The 25,785-nt window shown below is 33.6% G+C and overlaps 2 protein-coding genes and 2 long non-coding RNA genes across 7 annotated transcripts; 2 read left to right on the forward strand and 2 right to left on the reverse strand.

Moving 5' to 3' along the window:
• The first annotated feature begins 4,578 nt into the window (after positions 1-4,578).
• On the forward strand, positions 4,579-5,392 carry LOC143354645 (uncharacterized). Its single transcript, XR_013082356.1, has 2 exons — positions 4,579-4,663; positions 5,152-5,392. It is a non-coding gene; the product is annotated as an uncharacterized LOC143354645 (long non-coding RNA).
• A 7,814-nt stretch (positions 5,393-13,206) lies between these two features.
• On the reverse strand, positions 13,207-14,193 carry LOC143354290 (uncharacterized). 2 transcript variants are annotated; one of them, XR_013082309.1, is made up of 4 exons: positions 13,979-14,193; positions 13,816-13,915; positions 13,445-13,634; positions 13,207-13,357 (listed from the first exon to the last, which is right to left on the reverse strand). It is a non-coding gene; the product is annotated as an uncharacterized LOC143354290 (long non-coding RNA). The 2 variants fall into 2 exon arrangements; XR_013082308.1 differs by lacking the exon at positions 13,207-13,357 and having other exon boundaries at positions 13,384-13,634.
• A 9-nt stretch (positions 14,194-14,202) lies between these two features.
• Edem1 (ER degradation-enhancing alpha-mannosidase-like protein 2) lies at positions 14,203-17,072 on the reverse strand. The gene has a single exon (XM_076788262.1). It carries the CDS (start codon positions 16,799-16,801, stop codon positions 14,726-14,728), a length of 2,076 nt encoding a protein of 691 aa, XP_076644377.1. The 5' UTR covers positions 16,802-17,072; the 3' UTR covers positions 14,203-14,725.
• Positions 17,073-17,515: 443 nt separating this feature from the next.
• Phtf (putative homeodomain transcription factor) lies at positions 17,516-24,666 on the forward strand. 3 transcript variants are annotated; one of them, XM_076788261.1, is made up of 18 exons: positions 17,709-17,806; positions 18,092-18,188; positions 18,275-18,414; positions 18,529-18,740; positions 18,826-19,012; positions 19,248-19,384; positions 19,464-19,566; positions 20,230-20,424; positions 20,615-20,679; positions 20,838-21,007; positions 21,189-21,325; positions 22,086-22,395; positions 22,495-22,723; positions 22,820-22,915; positions 22,987-23,130; positions 23,220-23,315; positions 23,392-23,660; positions 23,741-24,666. In XM_076788261.1, the coding sequence occupies exons 2-17, from the start codon at positions 18,163-18,165 to the stop codon at positions 23,539-23,541; spliced, it is 2,397 nt and encodes a 798-aa protein (XP_076644376.1). In that variant the 5' UTR covers positions 17,709-17,806; positions 18,092-18,162; the 3' UTR covers positions 23,542-23,660; positions 23,741-24,666. The 3 variants fall into 3 exon arrangements, with proteins under 3 accessions (XP_076644374.1, XP_076644375.1, XP_076644376.1); XM_076788259.1 differs by having other exon boundaries at positions 17,516-18,188; XM_076788260.1 differs by having other exon boundaries at positions 17,683-18,188; positions 23,757-24,666.
• The last annotated feature ends 1,119 nt before the right edge of the window (positions 24,667-25,785 follow it).

The raw sequence follows: 25,785 nt of genomic DNA on the forward strand, positions 1-25,785 counted from the left end.
AAGCTACAGTAGTCATGATTGAACAAATTTTTGGATTAATATAACAATTTCCTCGGAAATTATTATTTAACAGAAAATGATTGAGCATCTTTTACATATAGACGGCGGATGTTTATGCAAGATAAGCATCGTCTGCACCAATTGCAAGATACTGGATCTACATAAGAACTTGTTTGTTTATCTGATATGTCCATATAGCTGGCGATAATGCATCGATTAAGTCCATTTTATCCTTCTATTGTGTCATGTTTTAATTACTCATTTTTGTTATTTGATAAAATCCGGAGTCATTATAAGGCCTGTTAAGAGAGAACCGTTGTTCGCCAAACAAATGATCAGATATTTTTGAACGATTTTCGTCATTATTCTGACAATAGAATAACAGTAATTTTGCGCACGAGTAATTATTATCAAATGATTTCTAACTTTTTTTTTACAAGGTGGTAATCCAGGTTACAGATTCCCAGAATATGTGGGACTCCCCCGGGCCCTCGATTTCCCCGAAGGGTCGGTCCGGGGGCTTTCAGGTATACCCACAGAATCCACCCTTGGTAACCAGCCGTAGGCTAAAGGGAGGGGAGCCATAATCTCGTAGCCGAACGCCACTGGCCCCCCTCCCTCCAATAATTTCTACCTAGGAGTTTCAATAACAAATGATAAATGAAACATGTCATCGAGTTGAGTCAGAAATAAATTTCGCTGGTGGGAATCGAGCGAACGATGATAGTGTCACGTTCGGTGGTTCGTCCGCCAACGAAACCCGATGAACATCAGTTTACACCCTGAGATACAGCAGTTTGTTATGTCGGCATACAGACAGGATCTTTTTACCATGAAGTCGGCGTCTTTTCTTATAATTTAGCATAATTGGACACCCGTCCTGTTTGTTCTCAGGGTGTAAACTGATCTTCATCTGCGTGTCTTGCCGGAAGATAAGTTGGAGTCGTTTTCCGCGCTAGCTTACTGCGTAGAATTTTTATAATTCTATTGCGAGGTATCTCTTAATCCTATTTTTACTTATCCTCGCGTGACATCATCGGGTTTCCATAATAATTCATAATAATTCGTTTTATTCGTTGGCGGACGAACCACCGGACGTGGCAATAGCGAAAAACTGATATAGACTTAATGATAATTACTAAATTGAATAATAGCGAAAAATATACATATAGTAGATAGAATATTAAGTGTTATTTGTGTTCCGGGGTGAGAAATTGAAAAAGGGCGCCAGCTGTTTACGACTCAACTGAATGAACATGTTACGTACTTTGGCAAGCAAACTTCATCATCTGCGGGCGATTACAGCTGCCGATATGTTACAATACAATTACGAGTTGGGGAGTCTTAACGTCTCCTCGTTGTTGCAGGGAAATGGAAATTTGTAAGCGCTGTTCACGAGTTTGCGTCGAGGAGTGTCCCCTGCGCGCGAGTCTTTCCAAAAATTTTGAAACTAGAGGGGACGGGAATCCTCTTTGTTTTTCTTTTTTTGCAAATATAAAATTTTTTCACAATTTTGAAGAGTAAAATGGGCAATTCGAAAACAATTTATCACGAGAAGAACGAATTTGAGAAAGGGAACAAATGTTTTTTCAGGAGAATCTTATCAGATAATTTATTCATCCAAACTAGCGTTTATGCAATGTCGCGCGAAAAACGAGAATTAGAGAAAAGTCGATCGAGATAACAAATTCAGTCAGATTTTCATTTTTGTAGAAATGATATTTTTCGTATGGGCAACGTGTACAGGGTGATTCGGTGCTGATCGTTTTCAGGATTTTTGTGCACGACTCTCGCGCGACGCTCCCTGCGATCTAGAAACAAAATGGAGGTGGCGACAGGTACACATATATTCGACTCTGAGCAGCGCAAATGTAACACGTTATGTACGGACGAGTACAATTAGTTAATATAATCGAACGTCTTCCGAGGCCTACATAGGCCGTATAGATCACACATTAGCGTAAGCAATATGAATGTAGCCAATGCAGTAGTTGCGGTGAAGGTTGCGGGATGCTCTTTTTCCAGATTTTATTATGCTAACGAGTTTTATCAGCAAGTCGAACATTATTTCAATTTGTGATAAAGCGTTAAAGTAGATGATATAGAAAAAGTAGATGAAGTCAGAATAACCGAGAAAGAAGAACAGGCGAGAATAGAAATCAAGAGAATGAACATTATTTCTATTGATTGGCTTTTGCGTTAGCATCCGAGAAATTGAATAGACCAATGTAAAAATGTTATACAGGTGACGAATACGTAAAGGTACTATTATTTTTAAACGAAAACCGAGAGGAACGGAGCAAAGAACATCTCGTAGCCGCAGAAATGTGTTACTTAAAGGAGATACGATAATATTTATGAAACGAGTCTTCCAAATGATGTCTTCCAAAACGATAATAATAATTACTGTACTACGATCTATTGATCGAAGGAAATCTTTGTCAATGATATTAAACGTTATATTGAGAGTTATAGGAGTTAAGCGTTAATTGTTAAGCCAATGATCAAATCTAACGTATAAGCGAAGAAGAAAAGAGAAGTCATCGCTAATCGTCATTCAACTGGTTTGATCATTTTTCACGGGATCTTCTTGACCTCTTTGGATGGATAGGCGGTCAACGAAGCGGTCACATTGCCTTGTCATTATCGAGAGATCAGTGTCACAAACGTCAGTTTTTTCTTTCGATCGTGGGAACACGAGTTTTTATTGTAATTGTCGACCAAGGAAATAGATAACAGATAATATTAGCAATTAATGGTACATAATGTTAACCGGAGAAAAGGAAATCAGTGACGGTCTAAAATTTGAAAATACTACGGTACTCGTCAGGGAAACCGGAGTCGAAGGAATTTATTTAATTTTTTTCCGTCGGTCGCCGATTCGTCGAACGGCTACGCTATCGCTCTGTTATGTCTCATATTTAATTATACACGGAAGGCACAAGCATCTATCGGGAAAATATGAGAACGCATAGTATCGAGTGGAATGCTGATACGGTTTATAGGGTGCCCATTTTTTTTAATAGAAGTTCATACGAGAAAATAATTTTTTCGGAACCGAAAAAAGAACAGTATAAGTCTCTTCATGTGTAGCTTGCCACTGGTACAAAATATTAATGGAAATGTAAAAAAATGATGACGCGAGAAAACTGTTGTCTTACACACACAAAAAAAATATAGTTTCTAGGAACAATTCTTTTCTCTTCTATCTCCAGCAGCATTTCTTATTGAAATGTTTTTGTTGTATTTTTATCGATCAATTGGATACAATATGGAGACATTTTTCTGTGACCCAATGAAAAACCGCGATTCGAAAACAATTTGTTGATCGATCACCCAAGAAAGAATAGGAGAAATTAATCCTAGTATTATGAAAGAGCTTGAAATGTTTAGGTGTATCGAGAAGAACGGCTTCATGTTTTTAACGTGCTCCATGCTACGGTTGCTACTGTGAAAATATAAATTTTTCTTCCTGAAAGAAACAGATGTTGACGAAATGATAGTTTATTTGATAAGTTTGACCTCGTTGGTGCGACAAGATTTGTTTCTTCTCATCGTTATCAATTTCGATTTCTCGTCGTTTCAATTTCATCTTCGTTTGCAATAAATCAATAGTTCAATAGTTCAATACATCACAAAGTGCCAGCTAGAATAAAAGAGACATGTTATATCCGCACGAGTGTTGGAAATTTTTAGTATTCTGCGGAGGAATGGAACATTAGAGTCCAACAAATGAAACGTTTTCGGAATGAAATGAACTATTGCGTTATTGAGAAAATGTACAGTGATCAATTGTGTATTGAAAAATCTAATAGATCGTTCCTCGATGCACCGACGCTACGATTAACACGAGTGTGTTCATGCAAACACTTATAATTTCGAGACAATAAAACGAGCATAATTCCCGGTAAATAGCGGAACAGTAAGAAAGGACTGTGAACGACGTAGGTTCGAAGATTCATGTAGAGTACGTTTCTTGCGTAGTCTTTGAATGTTTTCAACGATCCATAAATGATCAAATACATTTCTGTTCGTGCTGTCGACGACTTTCGTTTTGCAAAGGCGTTCTCCCATAAAATTGTATATTCGCGCCATTTTCTCATTGTTCACGAGCACATCTGTATCACATTCAGCAGAGAGATTCAACGATTTTTCTTTTCCAAAACCGATCGCTTAGTTCGAATCTTGCTTTCACGGAATCGCTATGCTTTCCCGCGGCATTTTGTGGAGAACCTCATTACTGTTGTAGTTAAATATAAAACGTATAAGCGTTATAAAACGATGTAAAATGGGCTTCCATATATACATATATATATGTATATAAATATATAAATTATGAAAGACGAAAATACATTATCAAAATTTTATACGCGTGCTATTTACTTGACCCCCCGACTTCCCGTCTCGATAAACATTTTGGGGGAGTTTCCCTAAATATCTACCATCCGGTAGCTATATATATAGTATTATATTTTTTTCATTTACTTAAGCAAAACCATAGGTGTTGGATACTAATGGAAGTCCCTATAGAACTTACCCCTTCCAAATGTTCTTATGCAAAGGATACTATAAAAGGCGGGTGATGGAAGTTTGTGCATTATACCCTAACGAACTGCAAGAACGTTTTGTACACTGATCAAAACTTTAAATCAAAAATCTGAAGGTAAGTAAGGCCGAATTTGCTTTTTACGATTTATTGTGATTCCCAAATAATTTTAATATACATGCATATACGTAAATTTGATAAGCAATTCATTGGTTTACTGTATATGATTTCTTCCTGATATAATTTTCGTGATCCATAATCATGTTCCGTGTCATCAAATGAAATAAGAAATTGCAATACTTAATGTCTCAGAAGTTGGGACCATTTCTAGTATGTACAGTGTGTGTCGAGTTTAAATATAATAATTTCCAGAGCGAGTAGGGGATTGGTATTCTTAGAAAAAAGTGCCGTAAAGATTGGCTCGGTTTTGCTTCGTTTTTCTTCGTATATTTTTATAACGTTCTCAGTACTCTTGAATCTATAACAATTTTCCCATTAATTGCTTCAAACTCATTTACTTGTTTGCCTATATGATATGCATTAAAGATTAAAATTTTTGAAATTCGAAATTATACATGTAACATTTATTTATACTCTGTTGATAGATGAATGACAACAGAAGAAACCAATGTAACCCAAACCACGGAAAAAGTGGTCCTGGACATCAAGCAGGTTACCATGGGGCCGGTAATAAAGCAGATTTGGACAACCGTAGCAACCAAATGAATCCAAATAATCCAAGACACAACACAGGAAAATAAACAGTTTCTTTAATGTATTTGTGTTACTACACCGACAAATTGTATGATTATTATGTCGTAATACATTTTATGTGAAAAAAGGAAATATCTATATATTTTGTATTATACTCCACCACATATCCCAAAATTCCCTCGTCATAGAAACAAGTTCATAGATGAGAGGCAACAGGATCCTTTATACAATGAAGCAGTCTTACCATTATTGTTAAATGTCGGAACTTTGTTGGGTATAAAGCTAATGATTATCAAGAATAATACTGTCACGTTCTTATTCGTAAGAAACGTATTCAGCGGAGTATCCCACCACCGCGGCAGCAAACGACATAAAAACTGTACCGAGTGCAGGTAGTCGTCGCGCACGAAAACAGGAAAAAAATCTTAATAGAGTAGGCCTCCTGCACGAAGAAAAAACTCCAAATGTTCCAAAAACAAATCTAGGAATGGCGGAATCTACAAAATATTCCGTATGAATACCGCTGTTCAAAAGCAGCGGAAGAACAGATTAAGCCTTGACCTCAAGAAATGCGGATCACAACCGGCACTCCACATTTACAAAACTAGATCGCTGAATACATATATATATATATATATACCAGCAGTCTAGCTCCTTTACATACAATCTAATATACTATTGTCTATCCTCTGGTCTGTGCTGCGACATTGATTGTATAGCACTACTATTTTCTTGCGACCACGTGGACCACACAAAACGTGTAAAAGACAGCGCGTATAAACACGACCGCGTGGCCGAGAGTTACCGTCAATAGTTTCAACAACAATTTATAATTATTGAAGTAGATTTCTATTTTCATTCAGCTAGTGATAATGTGTTTACATGTGTAGTTATCGGTACACGACAATGTATCATGACATCTATATTTATTCCCTTGCATAAAAAAACAGCAATGCTACTGATATACCATTAATTGTTGTTACGTATTAATAATTTCGGTTTATTAAAACATCGTCGGCAAAACTCGGTATCAAGGAAACCATTTGTCGGGAAATGACTGTCGGTGATATGAAAATGTTGGTGAGTTAATATTGCCGGCGAAGCTAGGTGTCGATGAAGTCATGTCGGTGAAACGATCGTCGATGAAATAATTGTCGGTGACTTGTGACGTAACTCGTTGCCGAAGACGCACTACATACATACCATTAATTAAACCAACAAATACAGAAATCAGAAAAATTCAACAAATAAGTTGGTGAATGTCCCAAAAAAAGATAATGAAAAATAAAGAAGTATTGTAACGGGATTTGTAGTGGTTCACACCGATGTACCCGAGTCGGTGATTACTCGGCGACCGAGGCAGCTCGACGAAGTGACTAAGATCGCGTAGTCCAGTTGCGCTTATTGTTAGATCAAGGTTTCACTGTACTGTAATATTGTATTTTACTTGTCATTTCAAAATTTACAATGATATTGAACAGACGAGGTGCCTCGCGTAAGAATGAAAGTATTTCAATGTTTCCCAAAAATGCAGAACGGGAAGCAATTTTCTACTTGGAGGTTTTGGATAAAACAGCCGACCTAGACAGATTTGTCGTAATAAAATATTATTCTTGATAATCATTAGTTTTATATCCAGCTAAGTTCCGGACATTTAACAATGACCGTAAGTAAAAAACTGCTTTATTGTCTAAAGGATCCTGTTGCCTCTCATCTCTGAATTTGTTTCTATGACGAGGGAATTTTGGGATATGTGGTGGAGTATAATACAAAATATATAGATATTTCCTTTTTTCACATAAAATGTATTACGACATAATAATCATACAATTTGTCGGTGTAGTATCACAAATACATTAAAGAAACTGCTTATTTTCCTGTGTTGTATCTTGGATTATTTGGATTCATTTGGTTGCTACGGTTGTCCAAATCTGCTTTAGTACCGGCCCCATGGTAACCTGCTTGATGTCCAGGACCACTTTTTCCGTGGTTTGGGTTACATTGGTTTGTTCTGTTGTCATTCATCTATCAACAGAATATAAACAAATGTTACATGTATAATTTCGAATTTCAAAAATTTTAATCTTTAATGCATATCATATAGGCAAACAAGTAAATCAGTTTGAAGCAATTAATGGGAAAATTGTTATAGATTCAAGAGTACTGAGAACGTTATAAAAATATACAGGGTGTCCCGGATTTCATTGTCAAAACTTTGTTTATCGCCGGAACGAAGCAAAAACGAACCAATCTTTACAGCACTTTTTTCTAAGATTACCAATCTCCTACTCGCTCCCGAAATTTTTACATTTAAACTCGAGACACACTGTACATACTGGAAATGGTCACAACTCCTGAGACATTAAGTATTGCAATTTCCTATTTCATTTGATGACACGGAACATGATTATGGATCACGAAAATTATATCAGGAAGAAATCATATACAGTAAACCAATGAATAGCTTATCAAATTTACGTATGTGCATGTATATTAAAATTATTTGGGAATCACAATAAATCGTACAAAGCAAAGTCGACCTTACTTACCTTTAGGTTTTCGATTTAAAGTTGTGAACAGTGTACAAAACGTTCTTGCAGTTCGTTAGAGTACGTATAACGATCATACGTCCAGCACTCGGGTTATATACTGTGAGTAAGAACAAGTGGAAGGGGCAGAATATAGAGGGAGTTCCCCTAAAACATGGTACGCTTATAAATAACTCTTGCTCATGACGTACAGTTCACAACAAAAGATAACAAAGATAGCAATCTTATATTAGGTCTTCGTAATTTTCGCGCAATAAAATAGTCCGTCTTAGTGGTCTATGTACTTTTATTACAAAGTACAATCTATCATGCAGTGTACAAAATTGAAAGAAAATTCTTGTCTTTGAAGGGTTGTATATTTTTGAACAGTTGAAAAGTAAAAGAGAAATTCACAATTTTTTTTATATCTATAGTAGAACTCCTTTTATCCGGATCCTAATAATTCGGATTTCCGATGTATCCGAATTGTCAAACATAATCCGTCTCTTTTTTTCCGCTAATTATTTCATATCATTAGTCTACGACTCAGAACCGACTGAACTCATGAGTTTAAAGCATCTACGAAACTGTGCTATATGTAAACGTCACTCAGATCTGACATAAAAATTTTATCAAAGATACGTAATCCATTAAGTAAGTTTGTATTTTCATTTGAGAATTACGTTATTAAGAAATGATGCAAATTGAAACGACCTTACCACCACATCGAAGTTAATGTACGTTGCTGCGTGTATGTTGCTTTATCAACAAAGGAATTGTCAAGTAGTAAAGTTAGTTTTAGCTAGTGTCAGAATATTTTTGGGAGTCACTGTACATAATGGAATCGTGGAATCATACAATGCAGGGCATCCCCTACCCCTACTAATATTAACGGGAGATTTGGTATTCGTCATAAGAAAAACTTCATTGTGTAGCGCAAAAATAAAAATTTCTATCAAAATAATTAATTTCTTTGATAGAAATATAGTGGAACTCGTTTAACATAATTACTGCGGTTTATTAATAGATAATGTAATAATACAAGTGTTCATGCATAGTTAGCTACATTTTATTGTACATAGTTGGTACACGAAGGGCTGCATCATCAACTTCATGTGTTGCGTGATCATGCGAACTGCGAACTAAATGAATATATTGTAAACCAATCTTAATCTGTAGTTCGTCTTAGTACACATAGATGGCTGGCGCGATACGATTTTAAACGGCGCAAAATTCAAATAGTAAAATGAAGCAACGACAAATGATTGTGAACTGATAAAATATTGATCTCATCGAACACTCGTGAAAAGGCACATTTATAATTACGTTTATTCATGTTGTCATCACGAAATCATTGTTTTAGTGATCAAAAGCTAGCAAAACGGATGTAACTAATCAGCTATATTAATTTATATAAATTATGTAATATCTCAATTCGGATTGGACATTTAAGAAACAAAAAGGAATTGTAGTAGCAGTTGTAGCAAGCTGTAAAGACCGTACCACTATTAATTTAAAACAAATGTAAATATAAAAATATTTATTCAAATATTTATTATTTACGTATATCGCTCGTACGTCCAGCACTCGGGTTCTATACTGTGAGTTGGAACAAGTTGCAGGGGCAGGATATAGAGGGAGCTCTCCTAAAATATTGATCGCTTATGACGTACAGTTCACAACAAAAGATAACAAAGATAGCAATCTTATATTAGGTCTTCGTAATTTTCGCGCAATAAAATAGTCCGTCTTAGTGGTCTATGTACTTTTATTACAAAGTACAATCTATCATGCAGTGTACAAAATTGAAAGAAAATTCTTGTCTTTGAAGGGTTGTATATTTTTGAACAGTTGAAAAGTAAAAGAGAAATTCACAATTTTTTTTATATCTATAGTAGAACTCCTTTTATCCGGATCCTAATAATTCGGATTTCCGATGTATCCGAATTGTCAAACATAATCCGTCTCTCTTTTTCCGCTAATTATTTCATATCATTAGTCTACGACTCAGAACCGACTGAACTCATGAGTTTAACCCCTTAACGCACAGTTTTTTTTTTTAAATCGGCCAAAAAAATCAATTTTTTTTAATGTAAAAAAACACAATTTAGAACATTGTCTTGGCAAAAAAATTAAAAAAATACAAAAATAATCCAAATTTTTATTTTAATTTTGGATTTTGATCCACATTGCAGAAAAGAGCCGAATATTGCAATGTTACACGTACATCGACTTTTTTATCTTTCTTTTCAAATTGCTATTTCGGAAAAAACATATTTTTATCAGTAAAAATATTTATTTATACTTTTACAACATAAATAATAATAATACTAGTATTCATTTAAAAAAATTATTCAAAATTTTCTTTTGTGTGATATATTTCGAAGCAAGGTGCAGCACATAGTCCAACATTGCAAGTATTACACATGTAACGACTCTCTTTTCTTTTCCTTTTTCCTTTGCTATCCCTTTTAGCACAACACACAGCGCAATATCTTGTGGGAGCTTCTTTTTTTGGTGTTGGTGGAACAAAACTAGGAAAATGACGTTCCGTTAGTCGTAGAATTCCAGAAGATTTTGGTCTACCCAATTTTTTTATATTTGTGTCACTATGATAGTTTTGTATAAGTCTTTCTACTAATTTGCTTCTGAATTCTAAATTTTTTTTTTCTCCTCCATTTTTTTTATACAAAACATATGCGTTCCAAATGCTAATGTCTAACAAATGGAAGAATATTTTTTTATAATATTTTTTCCCCCTTTTTCTGGTAATGGGATAGTCATGTAAATGCTGATCTAGACGATCAACACCTCCCATCGTTTCGTTATAATCTATCACCACTTTCGGTTTAGATATAACATTACCGTCTTTATCCGTTTTGTTTGTAGTTGCCTTTTTGGTGTTATGTACTATAGATAGCAAACAAATATCTCTTTTATCTTTCCACTTCATTATCATCACTTTTCCACGTCGAGCATATGGTATATACTGGACCCAACGTAATTGACCTTTATAAAGCATTAGACTTTCATCAATCGTTATATCTCGTTCTGGTATATATAAACTAGAACATTTATTATTTATTATTTCATAAATAGGCCAAATTTTATAAAGTTTTGGGTTGGGATGAGTATTTCGGTCAAATGTTTCATTATTACAAAAATGTAAATTTCTTTTTATACTTTGATATCTTCGTAGGTTCATCAATTTTGGAAAAACAGGAGTACACCATATTTCGTTAGTCGACCAATACATTCTTTCTTCTGGTTTTTTTATAAGGCCCTGAAGTATATTTATAGCTAGAAATATCATCATTTCATTTTTGTCAACGTGTTTCCATTGACTGTCAGATCTGCTCGGTTGTTGTTCCGAATATCTATTTGTTTCTAAAACTAATATATCCAACACCGAATCATCAAAAAATAATTTGAAATATGCTAGTATATCAAAATTGTCCTCCAAAAGAAAAGTTGAACCAGGAGCGGCAACAAATGGAAACCTTTGAGGAGATGGATTTGGTTGGACATTGCTTATATCCTTCCAATCAACGGCTATATCTTCTTCTGAACTATCTTCAGAATCACTACTATAATTATCACTTTCTTCTGAGCCGCTTTCAGACAAATTTGCGTATTCATATTCTGATTCTGAATCGCTCATTCTTCAATATATATTTTACTAAAATATAACATAAAATAAAATATAATAATAACAATAATAATAATAATAATTTGAAAATGAGAATACATACCAATTGTATAAATATCCAATATACCCAATTTTATTTTCTGTAATCACAAAATAACTCACTGTCTATAAATATACACTTATCTTTGCAAGTTTACAACACTTAGATAAATATTGAACTAAACTATAAAAGAAGAGAAACAAGTGTTTGATATTTCACGATTAAATCGTAAAATATAAGAAACAATAGCCTTTATCTAAATTCACGAAACTATTTACTATGACGGATTGTACATAGTCAGTCAAAGTTTACGAAAATACTACGACGGATCGCAGTCAGTCGTCACGAGTGCAGAAATGCAAGAATGTAGTCTTGTGTATCAAACTGTATATAAAACAAAAGAAAGCACCTACGGCGCGCAAAGATGAGTATATCTTTATAGACAATCAGTCATTTTGTGATTACAGAAAGTAAAATTGGGTATATTGGATATTTATACAATTGGTATGATTTCTAATTTTCAGAATATTATTATTATTGTTGTTGTTGTTATTATTATTATTATGTTTTATTTTACATTATATTTTAGTAAACCATATATTGAAAAATGAGCGAATCAAAATCTGAATATGAATACGCTGTGGGAAAGCGGCTCAGAAGAAAGTGATAAGTATTTTAGTAGTGATTCTGAAGATAGTTCAGAAGAAGATATAGCCGTTGATTGGAAGTAGATAAACAATATCCAACCAAATCCACATCCTCAAAGGTTTCTATTTGTTACCGCCCCTGATTCAACTTTTCTTTTGGTGGAGAATTTTGATATACTGCGCTTTTGTTCCATGGAAAAAGGCTATATTTTATTCTTGAATAAATAAGTATTATAGCTTACAATCCCATGTAAATGATAAATATCAATAAAACGATTTTTTTCTTTTCTTTCACATTGTTATTTTCAATTCTCGATTATATTCGAGTGTGAAAAATTGTAGCAGCATAAAATACAACGCCGCTCGAATTATCTCGAGTGTGCACAGTTTGGCCTGTTTAGCGCGCTCGAATTAACTCGAGCATCTACGAAACTGTGCTATACGTAAACGTCACTCAGATCTGACATAAAAATTTTACCAAAGATATGTAATCCATTAAGTAAGTTTGTGTTTTCATTTGAGAATTACGTTATTAAGAAACGATGCAAATTAAAACGACCTTACCACCACTTCGAAGTTAATGTACGTTGCTGCGTGTATGTTGCTTTATCAACAAAGGAATTGTCAAGTCGTAAAGTTAGTTTTAGCTAGTGTCCGAATATTTTTGGGAGTCACTGTACATAATGGAATCATGGAATCATACAATGCAGGGCATCCCCTACCCCTACTAATATAAACGGGAGATAAAGATTTAACAACTGAAGCATTTGGTATTCGTCATAAGTAAAACTTCATTGTGTAGCACAAAAATAAAAATTTCTATCAAAATAATTAATTTATTTTAAGTAATTATCATAATTACTGCGGTTTATTAATAGATAATGTAATAATACAAGTGTTTATGCATAGTTAGCTACATTTTATTGTACATAGTTGGTACACGAACGACTTCATTAATCTGTAGTTCGTCTTAGTACACATAGATGGCTGGCGCGATACGATTTTAAACGGCGCAAAATTCAAATAGTAAAATGAAGCAACGACAATTCATGTTGTTTATTCATGTTGTCATCACGAAATCATTGTTTTAGCGATCAAAAGCTAGCAAAACGGATGTAACTAACCAATTATATTAATTTATATAAATTATGTAATATCTCGATTAGAATTGGACATTTAAGAAACAAAAAGGTATTGTAGTAGCAGTTGTAAAGTTGTAGCAGTTGTAGCAAGCTGTAAAGACCGTACCACTATTAATTTAAAACAAATATTTATTACAAGTTGTTATTTGATTCTTGATATAGTCCAGTTTATATTTACTTGCAATCATTGTTGAATGTTCGAAACTTTAGTTTGATGTAAAATTAATGATTATCAAGAATAATATATTATTGCGACAAATCTGTCTCGGTCGGCTGTTTTATCCAAAATCCCCAAGTAGAAAATTGCTTCCCGTTCTGCATTTTAGGTGAACTTTGAAATACTTTTATTCTTACACGAGGAACTTCGTCTGCAAAAAAAGTGTTGAATACCATTGTAAACTTTCAAATTAAAAGTGAAATACAACATTACAGTACTGGCGAATATGTATAGATAAGATAACAAAACCCAGGGAAAATCAAAGGGAACGTGGATTCAGTAAAAGGGATTCGAGAGAATTAATACAAATACAATAACGTCTTCAATAGTACCTTTTCCCGCAATATCCATCTGCATAAATTTCGTTGCAATGTTTTGCTCCGCATTTACAAAAATTGCCAAAGCAAGAAAATACGGTATACAGACAAACTTCTATAAAAAAACAACAAAATGTACGCTTACAGTAAGAATGAATTATAATTAGCAACAACTTACCAATGATTCCATTGCGATCAGTATGACTGTAGTGCCATTTTCAAATCAAACGGAACCTTTATGTACTGAGAAGCTGTTTTCAGAGCATGACGAAGTAACGTCATGCTCCTTTCATGCGTTTTTCGTGTGGAGAAAGTACTTTTTTGCTCTTGAAAAAGACGATGGAAGCTGTGGACAATTTCCATTTTAATTTCATTCAAAGTGAACTTACTTACTGCAACCCTCGTGTGAACGGGGGAATTCTCGTGTGAACGACGAAAAAAAACCCATTTTTGAGGAATGTTTATTTGAAATCTATTTATTAAACATATCTGCAAGTTTATGCAGTCATAGACGAGTATTTGTAGGAGTAAAAAAATGGATTACATACATAGATTATAAAATGATGCATATATTTACGTATAGACATAGATATAATCGTTGCCTACGAAAGAACGGCCAAAAGCGGTGGGAAACGTATATAGCTCCGATTGTGATTCTTTAATACAAGAAAACTAAATATATTTCGTTATTATATTCATGTATTAGCACTTCGACTGAACCACAATTCGCATCAGCGAACATTAATGTGTTATATCATTAATAATAACATTATTGTGTTATATCATTTCGTATGTAAAATATAAAATGAAATTATTATTACTCGTCATAATTTTCTTATAACTTTTAAAATAATTAGTATGGACTTGGAAAATGATAAAGGGTTGTTGAAATAAACACTATATATTTTCAACATATAATATTATTTTAGAAAAATTCCCCAACAATTGATATACGTTGCAAGAATGATTGAGATTGACAAGATAGCATGTGGTAATTCAATCTTGCGGTTACATTCGTGGGATATAAATTTCTTTTTCTAATATTTTCAAGTAATATTTGTGGTTCAAACTTCGTTATTTTTGTATTGGTTTGCGTAATAAATGATTCTGTATCGTTTCCTACAATAGGCGTAGAATAATGTCCATCAGGTGTGGATGGTGTTTCAAAAGTATCAATAGTTTCGCTATCATCAACTTTATAAATTACAGAAGGAGGTGCAATAACTTGTACTTTCAGTGATTCGGGATTTCGATTGTTTGCAGTTAATCGGTCTTCTTTTTCAGCTGTTATAATTTCGTCAGTCTTATAATTTATGGGAGGCATAGGATTGACCGAATTTTTATTTTCACTGCTCTTTACATCATTAATAAAACTTTGCCTTATTTCAGACAATTTTATGATTTCAATTGGTTGTTTATCTTCATCCTTTTCTTTGGCATCTTTTTGGTAGAGCGTACTCTGCTCTGGACTTTTCTCTTCTTTCTGGTCACTCACTGGAATGAATTTCCATAATGTTGGCTTTTGGTCAGAAAACAAATTCTGACTTCGATGACAACAATACAGTGCTCCAGGGTCTATAGGGTGTGCTTCTGTATTGAAAATGTATCCTCCTGCGTCTATAATACATTGGCCCCATTGTGTTTGAATAACTTCTCCTCTTTGGCCTGAATTATGAATAAAATTATCGGGATCAAAGAGGAGATAAAGATATTTTGTAGTCTCTGCCAAAAAAAAGGATTCCATCCTATCTGCCTTCCGATGGTCCCTAACATCATTTATAGTCGCATAGCCACATGTTGTTTTAGCACTGTGTTGTAAACTTCTTAATATGTCTACTCCAACTTGTATCAAATAGGGATCACCTGTTGCTCTATACAAATACATAACCGATTCTATTAATTCTGGTCTTAACGGATATCCTTCTCTGTTAGTGCCTGCTTCGGCTTGAGGAATGTTATAAAATTCTGGAGTAAATCCAAATTGCTTCCAAACACGGTGGTAATTATGCAATGATTTCATAGCATCTCCGATTTCTCCGAAAAGACTCAGTACACCGGGCCAATAAGCATCCAAAGACTGAAACACTGGTAAGGTGACTTGACCTTTCGTCATGGAAACCCATAAATGCCAGTCTTCCTGACGAATGTATTTTTCAATCGCTGCTTTATGCTCTTGAAATATAGATGCCAGCAATGGATCTTGAAATAGTAAGGTGCCTTTTGCTAGATATTCAAAATAAGAATCAACACCTGCACCAATCCCTGAATCTTGAGCTGTCCAATGACCGGTTAATACATCTATATGATTACCAACTAGCCCAATGTTTGATTTATAGTAGTGCAATGCTTTTATAGCATTCATAGCTACCTCTTCGTACAATGGATCCCCAGTTAATCTAGACAAGGTTCCAAATTCTAATAAAAATGTACCTATACTAGCAGTACATGTAATACTTGTTTCACCTTCAGGCACTCCATATTTTAAGTTAACTGTACCATAAGGCATTCCTGTTGGAGTATCAAAAGCAGCAATTAACCTTTTTGCCATGTCCTCCGCAAGACGCAACAAGGGACCATTGCAAGGCCAGCCAGGTTCTAGATTGACGCCTGCTTTGCGTGACAGAAGGTGAGCACTGAGCAATCCACCGACTACTCGTATGTTAGTTTCAAACACAGATACATTTATATTGGCTTCGAAGTTTGCTCTACCACTTATTATTTCTGCCACGCGTCGAAATTCAGAGAAGTTGCCCATTACGGCAAGAGTGTCCAAAGCATCGATGAGCGTCAACGAGAAGCTACCCCATGTATCAAATCCATCGCAACTCAACGAACGTAGCTCGTCGTACGGATAAGCGTATGCTAAATAGCTCGAGTAAGCATGATCAAACATCGACCGCACTTCTTCCCTTAGAGCGATTAAATCTTTTTTCTCGTACTCACGTACTCCATTCACCGAAGACAAAAGTCCGAAAAGTAGCCCTATACCAAGAACGGACATTTCGAAAATGTTTTCCTAACTATTGTTGTATCTTATATTATTCGTATTGTAAATGCATATGTAAGCTAAAATGGTATCGTTTGAACCGTGGCATTACTTAATAATAATAACAAAAGTGTTTTGAAAACCGGCAACCATTTCGGTACACTATATAGGTTACTTCTCATTCGTCAAATTGGTTATTATGTGTAAATACATGACGTATATATATTTAAAGTTACATGTGAAACATGCTGCTTTCACGTGCAAGTTAAAATATGCAAATGTATGTTTTTCGTCACATTAGAGTAACTGCATTCACTGTATTTATTTATACGAATAATATAAAAACATCCATATACTATTGTAGGAAAAAAACGAGGAGTTTACAATATATTGTAATTTTTAAATTTTACTTTATATATGTTTTATCATACTTAAACGGGGTGCTCCAAAAATGTCGCACTTCCTTGAAAGAGGTCATTCCTGAGATCATTTAAAATAATTTTCTCAATTCCTCGTTCAAATGATTCCTGAAGATTCCTTCAGGAATTACCCCTTTTAAGGAAGTACAACATTTTTGGGACACCCTGTATACATACTACATATACATATATTCAAACTACGAAAGATAATAGAAAAGAATCTACGTTTTCTCCTATATAGTTAAGTATGTAATTTGGTCAAACTAGATTCACTACATATGATAAAGTTGTAATTAAATCAGAAGGTTCTTTTTGAAATTCAAAAAGCACAATTAAGGAATTACAAAGACAATATTTAATACACACGTTTAGAGATGTTGTACTTTGAAAAAAAGAATAAAAGAAAATATATAATGTGCGTGATAGCCAATGAAAACCGTTATTACAAATTTATTATCATTGGATTGGTTGTTCCAGTGAATGACATTAAAGTCTCTTTTGAACAGAACCCAAGTCTTAATGATACGGCACTGTCGACGAGGAATAGAATTGATATTGCCAGTTACGTTGAGCGCATAACATATTCATCGCATCAGATCTTGTTAGTAAATACTTACTTGTATATCAAAGGCAATTAAAGGCCATCGTGATACCTCATTGTCACAGTTGTTATTGTGAATTGGTTGAACGGTCATGTGTTTTCGACAATGACTTAAAAATTAATAAATGTATCACGAACGTCAGTCACACTTCGTGTTTTTCGACTGTTTAAATATCGTGAAATAAAAAGCTTTTACCGGTTATTGTTCCTTATATATTATGGAAGCAACATTTTCTTTACACCTACTAACAAAAGTATACGCAAAATTATCTTCCTTTCATTCAGACACGTCCAATTATTGGGCAAAATTAAAAATTAATAGCGACACTGTAGGACTACGATAGCACTCAGCAAAAATGAAATTAAATGAGTTGGTACATTGGTAAGAAATTCGATTCAATGTTGTATTACAAAGAATTATTTCCATAAAAAACTTTTTCAATATAACATACAATATTTCTGTTTTAGGTATCAGAAGAAAATTGGTACTTATGATAAGCAACAATGGGAAAAAACTGTAGAACAACATATACTTGGTGGGTTTACACATGTTCCAATGAGAACTGCAAAACTTAAAACAGAACTGATCGATGTAGATCTTGTGCGAGGTAAAGTTTTAAATGAGGATCTTGCAAATTATATTGAAATAGCACATTTTGTTTAAATAAGCATTTTGTGAGATTAACTATTAATTATAAATAATTAATAATAATTCTTTATAGGTTCTTCTTTTCCAAAAGCGAAGCCAAAACATGGATTGTCTACAGTAGCTTGCTTGGCATTTCAAAGGCTATTATTTCTTCCTTTATATAGAAAATGGTGGACACAACAAACTAGTTCAAAAATTTTTATATTATTTTTACTACTGTATAGTTTACAGTTGATCAACATGTGTATATATTTTTATCAGTTGGCAAAAGATGATGAAAGTGATGTATGAAATCATTGTATTCGTGTTGCAGTTATGTACATAGAAACACTTAAAAACAATATTTTAAAAAGTCATATTTTTATATTAGATTGTGACCACATCAGAAGTATTAATACCTGTTATTATGATGCTTACGCTGTGCATTGTTCATTCCCATATTGTGTCAACACATTCAGGTCCGACAGTGACTAAAGGACATAGTAAACAGAGAATAGTTAGGCGTTCAAGACATAGTAGATGTAGATTGGGAAAATCAAGAACAAGACATAGTTTACGTAAGTGTTGCTGTTACAAGATGCATAATCTTTCTATTATTGGGAGCTGAAAAGAAGTCTCTTGGAACGAATGCGGGAAATGTGCCGTCAAAGCCTAAATATTGGGACTATGGAAACATGGATAGCGGGGACATGTGTGCCGAGTGAGAGTATCCCCTTGCCCCTGTGCTATCTCATGAGACTTCTTTTGAGCTCCTAATAATACCAGTTATTAATGTATAACATGTTTCCATAGGTTTACATGATGATTCCAAATCATTTCAAGATAATGCTTCTGAAAAAGCTAGTACAGCGAGTGGAGAAGTATTGACTTCCGTGCGATTTGCAAAGAAAGTTGAAATTGAAAATTCCATGACTGTTAGTCAGTCTCAGGTAATTACAGTTCATTACTTGAGAGTGTTGCAAGTATTAATTTTCCAAAAGTAACTTTAATAGTATCTTATCTTTAAAGGAATTTATGAATGTTCAAGCATCCTGTAATAATGAGCTAATTAATATGGCTGTGAGCAATCCTCTTCTTATGAATGAAGCTCCAACTTGTCGTATTCAATCAAGTTAGTAAATTGTAATATCATTATTAATACATTATACAGGGTGAGTCTCATAACATGATGACTATAAATAACTCGTAAGTTATTTGCTGTACGAACAAATTTTTTATTCTTCGTTCACTCATAATCCAATTACACTTCATTAACACTTCGAACAATGCTTGAAATAATATTTGTTTTACAAATATTTTAGGAATTATTCATTTTAAGCTCTATTTGGTGTAATACTTTTTACACAGAATTTAGTGCTTTATTAGAATTCGAGAAAAAATATTGTGCATTGCATTTCAAAAAATATTGTGCATTGCATTTCAAAAAATATTGTGCATTGAATTTCAAAAAACTGAAGGCGGCCCCCATATCTCGATAAAAAAGCAAAGTAACAAAAAGTCCCCCTGGAACCATACAACATTTGTTTGAAAAATTTTTCGTACAACGAATAACTCACAGCTAAATAGGATCATATAAATTAGAGGTGTGCGAGAACCCGAAAATGGGTCGAAACGAGTCGGTTTCTCGCACACCTTTCATTTAAATATTTGCTTTATTCATTGTAGTATAAAATCTTCTTAGCGTAGTAGACAGATATTTAGATGATCCTAGTTAGCTGAGAATACCCTGTATAGCACCAGTAGAAATTTGTATTTACATGTAGTCTTTTTACAGATGATGTTCCATATGTAAGAAACGTACATCAAGATGATGATGGATTTGAAAGTTTAAATGGAAATTTATCAAGTGACAATGATAAAGGGGCTGCGCAAGCAATGTTAGACAAACCTAAAAAACGAAGAGATGTATTACATAAAAATAATGACGATTCTGCTAGTCAACAAATCTTATTACAACCCAAATTTTCAGGTTTGGTTTACAAAATATAGTATATTGAAATCAAATACTCTATAAAGAGTAACATATTGTTAAATATTAATAGTGTGCATATGTATTATATTTATTGAAAAATGTAGGATTTTGAACTGCTAACATAAGTTTTTCTTAGAAAGGTAAAGTGGCAAATTAGCTAAATGATTGTGTTCCACTTTCCATGCAGCACTTGAGTTATTGAAGACAGAAGATAATTCTTCAAAAAGCGAAGGAGAAACTTCTAATAAAATGGTAAGCAGTTTCAGTAGTGTTAAAATTTTATTGTTTCATACTAGTATGCTTTGTCATTTTTTAATTTTCTTGTAATGTTGTGTTTCATCGTGTGGCATAATTAGGTTACATAAAACTCCTACTTAATTGTAAAAATATATGTCAAATATATGTTAAAGGATAAGGTACATGCCCCCATAATAATTGGGCCAAGAGAAGGTCGACAACAATGTGAAAGCGAAGAGGAAGGAGAATGCGAAGAAGCTGCCACAAATCATTTGACAGAAGCCACAACATCTGCTACCGAATGGATGGGAGTAACTACAAATAGTGATGAATGTAGCTATAGGTGCGAAATTATATAGACATTATGATAAATTAATTTCATCTACTTCAAAATTACATTTACGTTTCACATCAGAAGTCCAATTCTTTTTTGTATAATAAAATTATGTGGACTTCAACATTACAAATAGATAGATTTTTATTGCTTTTAGCGAGGTAAATCTTATGAATGAACATTTTTACAGTTCCGAGCTTGAGGAGTCTGATATACATAGTGAAAGTAACAAAAATTATTCAGAATTTGTGGAGCATCCTTTCTCTTGGGAATTTGAATTACCACCTTCTGTAATGCTTAGTTCTAGTTGCGCTTCGTGCGACCGTGGTAATGTATATTGGAATAATAAATTACAAATTATACTTATCGATTCATACATAATCCTTTAACGCGGAATAATAAACTCCGTTTGCTTCTCAACTAAAGGAGAATCTTTATACCCCCATAGCAAAAAGTATTCACTTTTAACTGGTATTGCTTGTGTATGGGTTGAAAACAAGAATCAAGTTCTGTTTTATTAATAAAACCTTACATATTTTTTTATCAATCTGTATCTCATACATTGAGTGTTTATTAGAATATTGACAAGATGGACATGTTCCTGAATCATAAATAAAAAAATATATTCACGTATACCAAAGTTTGCCACTCAAAAACTAATAACTATTTTAGAATTGGACCAAACTTGAGTTTTTTTTTGAGATGTTAAAAGAATTAATTTACTAGGTCATGTATAAAATAGATTAATTAAAAATTACTATTGGTCGAAGTTGCAAAGAAAAAGCAAAAGTCACGACTTTTCACATTTTTTTATTGCTATGAGCTATAAATAATTAAAAATGGCAAAAATTGTGAGAAACGGCGATTTAGATCAACCACCGTGTTAAAGGGTTAAAATTAACACGTTCCTTTTGTGCCACTTGCATTAGTCTATCGGTATTCTAAATATTGTATGATTATAGAGCCTTTAATAACGAAAATCGGCAACGGTAAGAAGGTGATATGGAACGCGTTAATAACCATATGAACGTGCTAAAGTACTCTAATGTCTTTATAGTAGTGCTTGAACTTATTTAAAACTTTTCAGTTTCGTGTACTATCTGGGCACGACGTGATATAAAAAAAGCTGAGCTATCTGTACTAGACATCAGTTCAGCAATTATTGCCAAAGTAGAATCAATGCCAGAGAGTATGAATTATTTTTATGGGGGGCTGATGGTCAGCGTGGCGTTGTCACTAATACCGTCTATAAATCGCCTAAGCGACCACGCAGGAATGGACAATAGTAGTAATCTAGCCAGTTCCTTCATACCAAATGATTTGATTTCCGTTAATTTGGAAACGTACAGCGATATTTTATGTAAAATAATAGGTTTAACATTTGGGACAACTTTTTGGTAAGTACAGGTTTATTGAATAATAAAATTCCGATTTTAGACGTTTCACAAAACAAAATTAGAACAGCATCATTTAATAAATTGTCGATTTGGTTTCAGGGAGCGTATAGTAATACTTATATCAGCATTCGAGAGGCTTGTGTTATCTTCTTTACTATTTTTCTTATTAGCAGTTGCTGAACGTACATATAAGCAAAGACTCTTGTATGCTAAACTGTTTTCACATTTAACATCATCAAGACGTGCAAGAAAATCGGATTTACCACATTTCCGATTAAATAAAGTGCGAAATATTAAATTGTGGCTGAGCGTTAGATCTTATTTGAAAGTAAGTTGTGTAAAAAACATTATAGTTTTTAGTGGTTTTATGAGTTTTAAGGAATTATTATATTAAAAGTAACGAAATATGTAAAATTTGTTACAGAGAAGAGGTCCGCAACGTTCTGTAGACGTAATAGTATCAGCAGTATTTGTAGTTACATTATTATTGTTGTCATTTGTGAGCTTGGAATTAATTAAAGTAAGGAGTAAATCAGAATTAAAGAGCAGTGGTATGAGACAATTGTCTTTATAATTATTATAATTTTGCAGGATCTAGAAAGTTTGCATTCCCGATATAACGTTGAAGCTTTATCTTGGAGCTTTTCTCTCGGAATATTTATATTACGTTTCATGACACTGGGCACGAAAATTAATAAAAAATATAGAAATCTATCCGTCTTAATAACGGAACAGGTACTTACAACAATATAGATTTATCGTTCAAAATATACAATGTGCGTTCTAAATTCTGCTAAATCACTGTAATTTTGATTTATTTCTAGATTAATTTATATTTACAAATAGAACAAAAACCACATAAAAAGGAGGAACTCATGGTAGCGAATAATGTACTCAAATTAGCAGCTGATTTGATAAAGGTAAGGCAGATTTTTTTTATGAATGAGCGCATTTAGAAATATTTTCGCTACATCAAGTAATTAATATATTTTACAGGAACTTGAAAGCCCATTTAAAATATCTGGCTTATCTGCTAATCCCTATCTGTACACAATCACGAAAGTGGTGTTGTTATCCGCTCTTTCAGGAGTGCTTTCAGAATTACTTGGATTTAAACTTAAATTACATAAGATAAAAATCAAATAAAAAAGGTGATACTATTCATTTTCGTGTAACTACCTCAGAGACGTTAAATAATTAAGGAAGGAAACTCAATCTTGTTATTGGATAATAGAGTGTTCTATAAAATCATTCTATATGGACGAGTAAGCAGCTGTTTTACTTTTTGATATCTTATTCCATTGCATGTGAATTATTTCTGTTATATATTTCCTCTAATTGCTAGAGGTTTTATGTTTTAGCTAGAAGCTTGGTGTTGTGTCACAAAATAGTAAATCACAAGCTTCTGCTGGACCCCATATCCCCTCTAGGTCTACTACCTGAGGGTCTGATAAAAAGCCCTGTCGAGCTTTGAAGTCCAAGTCTTGGTGTGGTTCACACAAAAACTCTACATAATGAGTCTTTGAGATGCTTGGATGAGAATCTGATTCACCTTGCTTTGAAACACCTTGGGAAACTGTTCGCAGCACGCCTTACAGAATGCTCAAGGTGTGATGTAAAAGAACGAAGGCCATTGCACCTTGTGACTTCCTGCGAAGGATTGATGAGCACCAAGTGTATTACGCTCGGGTCCCCTTCCTTCGTAGCTTTGACTTCGAGAGCTCTACAATAAGCTGACTACTAAATCATCATTTACAAAGTATCTATGGAACTACTCATGCCTGATTTTTTTTCTATTTTGCACATTAAAAACTGTTTTCTAAGCAGATAACTGAGATACATTCATAGTAGTAACAGCTGTTCATCCGACTCTTATTATTTTAGGCATGCAACATAGTAATGGAGTGGACAGCTGCTATGACTGTGAGGGTTACCCTGACCTAATCGATAATCATTTCATCAAGCATTTCGATCTACTTGTCGACACCTTGAGATCGCCGACAATGTTTTTATCGACACCACGTTTCGTCGACAATATCAACACTCATGTCGACAGATCATGTCAACAGTATTCGTTCTATCCTTATACGAAAATTATTTGAAAACATTGTCATGAAATGATTATGGGTGACCTCAACGTGTCGATGTATAAATATTGTAGATAAAGTGATTGTCGGCGAGGTCAGGGAAAACCCGACTGTGATGGTATTTCAAGTGTCTCCTTTCGAAAAACTGATTACAACATGCTAAATTGAAAGAAAGAAAAAATAATTCGCATATGGTTTTCTGGTACAAGGCTCACCTTTTCAAGTACTACATAGCCCTGTATGCAATTCCCCTATAGAGGGGTTTGGGTAAAGTGACCCCATCATAGGGTTTTGTGTCCAGATTTAAATACCTTAATGATGATGATAATAATAATTACAAAATGTGAAAGTAGTTAATTGTACTATTACTATAAAAAATACTAGAATTTTTATTTGTTATATTGCTTTATTCTAATTTCGTATTATTCCATTCTTCTGAAAGTGTTGAATGAAAATGTCAGTTTTTTTGCTATTAGACTTTGCACAGTTGCAAAAGGAAACAGGAATGATATGTTATTTTATGGAATATATTATTGAGTTCCAGAAAATTAAATATATTGGAAATAAAGTTGTTTAGAAGCAACTGTTATTGATACTTGACGAATCCTTGAGATATATAGTTATTGGTGCTCTATATATTTACTCATGTAGTTAACAATGCTTTGAATGGAATATACAAAATGTAAAAGAGATATGTAATAGTTCTAGGTCTATGCACATATACATCTTTGCAAAGTTACAAATGTTGTAAATGGCATGTAAAATATACGAACATTGATAAGCTCAATTTTCTCAATACACTTACTAACGACAACCAACACATGACATGCAATAATTATGTCTTTTCTTTAGATCTTCAAGGTATTTCTGTATAAATGATATATATTGTAAAATATAAAACAATAGTACCTGCGCAATAATTCACCTAATTACAGCTAAGATATTTTTAACACGATTTTAAGTGTATCTGTATGTGTTAAATAAATTTCAAAAATTCAAAATATATACTTGTGTGTAGACAATCATTAAATAATAATACATTATCTTTACTACGCTATAAAGAAAACGTATGACATATATTACCAGTGTTTTAATGTTCCTAAATACACATATTAAAAAATTATGGTACGCTTTATTTGTCAGATTACAGAATTGTTACATATGTATTTTGTGGTTACACCGTCGCCACACACGGGAAATTGAGGAGAATACAGTTACCCTTTCTCTGCCACTACCGGGAAGTCACGACGCAGAAGCAACGCGAATTGGGTGCGCGCATTACGTCACGTGATCGGTCCGTGGC

The sequence above is a fragment of the Halictus rubicundus genome, chromosome 5 (assembly GCF_050948215.1).
Source record: "Halictus rubicundus isolate RS-2024b chromosome 5, iyHalRubi1_principal, whole genome shotgun sequence".
Lineage (NCBI taxonomy): Eukaryota > Metazoa > Arthropoda > Insecta > Hymenoptera > Halictidae > Halictus > Halictus rubicundus.

What these genes read in the sequence shown, in the direction of transcription:
- Edem1 (XM_076788262.1), bottom strand. Translation starts at nt 16,801, where the DNA reads ATGTCCGTTCTTGGTATAGGGCTACTTTTCGGACTTTTGTCTTCGGTG.
- Phtf (XM_076788259.1), top strand. Translation starts at nt 18,163, where the DNA reads ATGAAATTAAATGAGTTGGTACATTG. An exon ending in TGACTGTTAGTCAGTCTCAG is followed by an intron (nt 19,385 to 19,463) that starts GTAATTACAGTT and finishes TTATCTTTAAAG; the next exon opens with GAATTTATGAATGTTCAAGC. An exon ending in ATTACAACCCAAATTTTCAG is followed by an intron (nt 20,425 to 20,614) that starts GTTTGGTTTACA and finishes CTTTCCATGCAG; the next exon opens with CACTTGAGTTATTGAAGACA.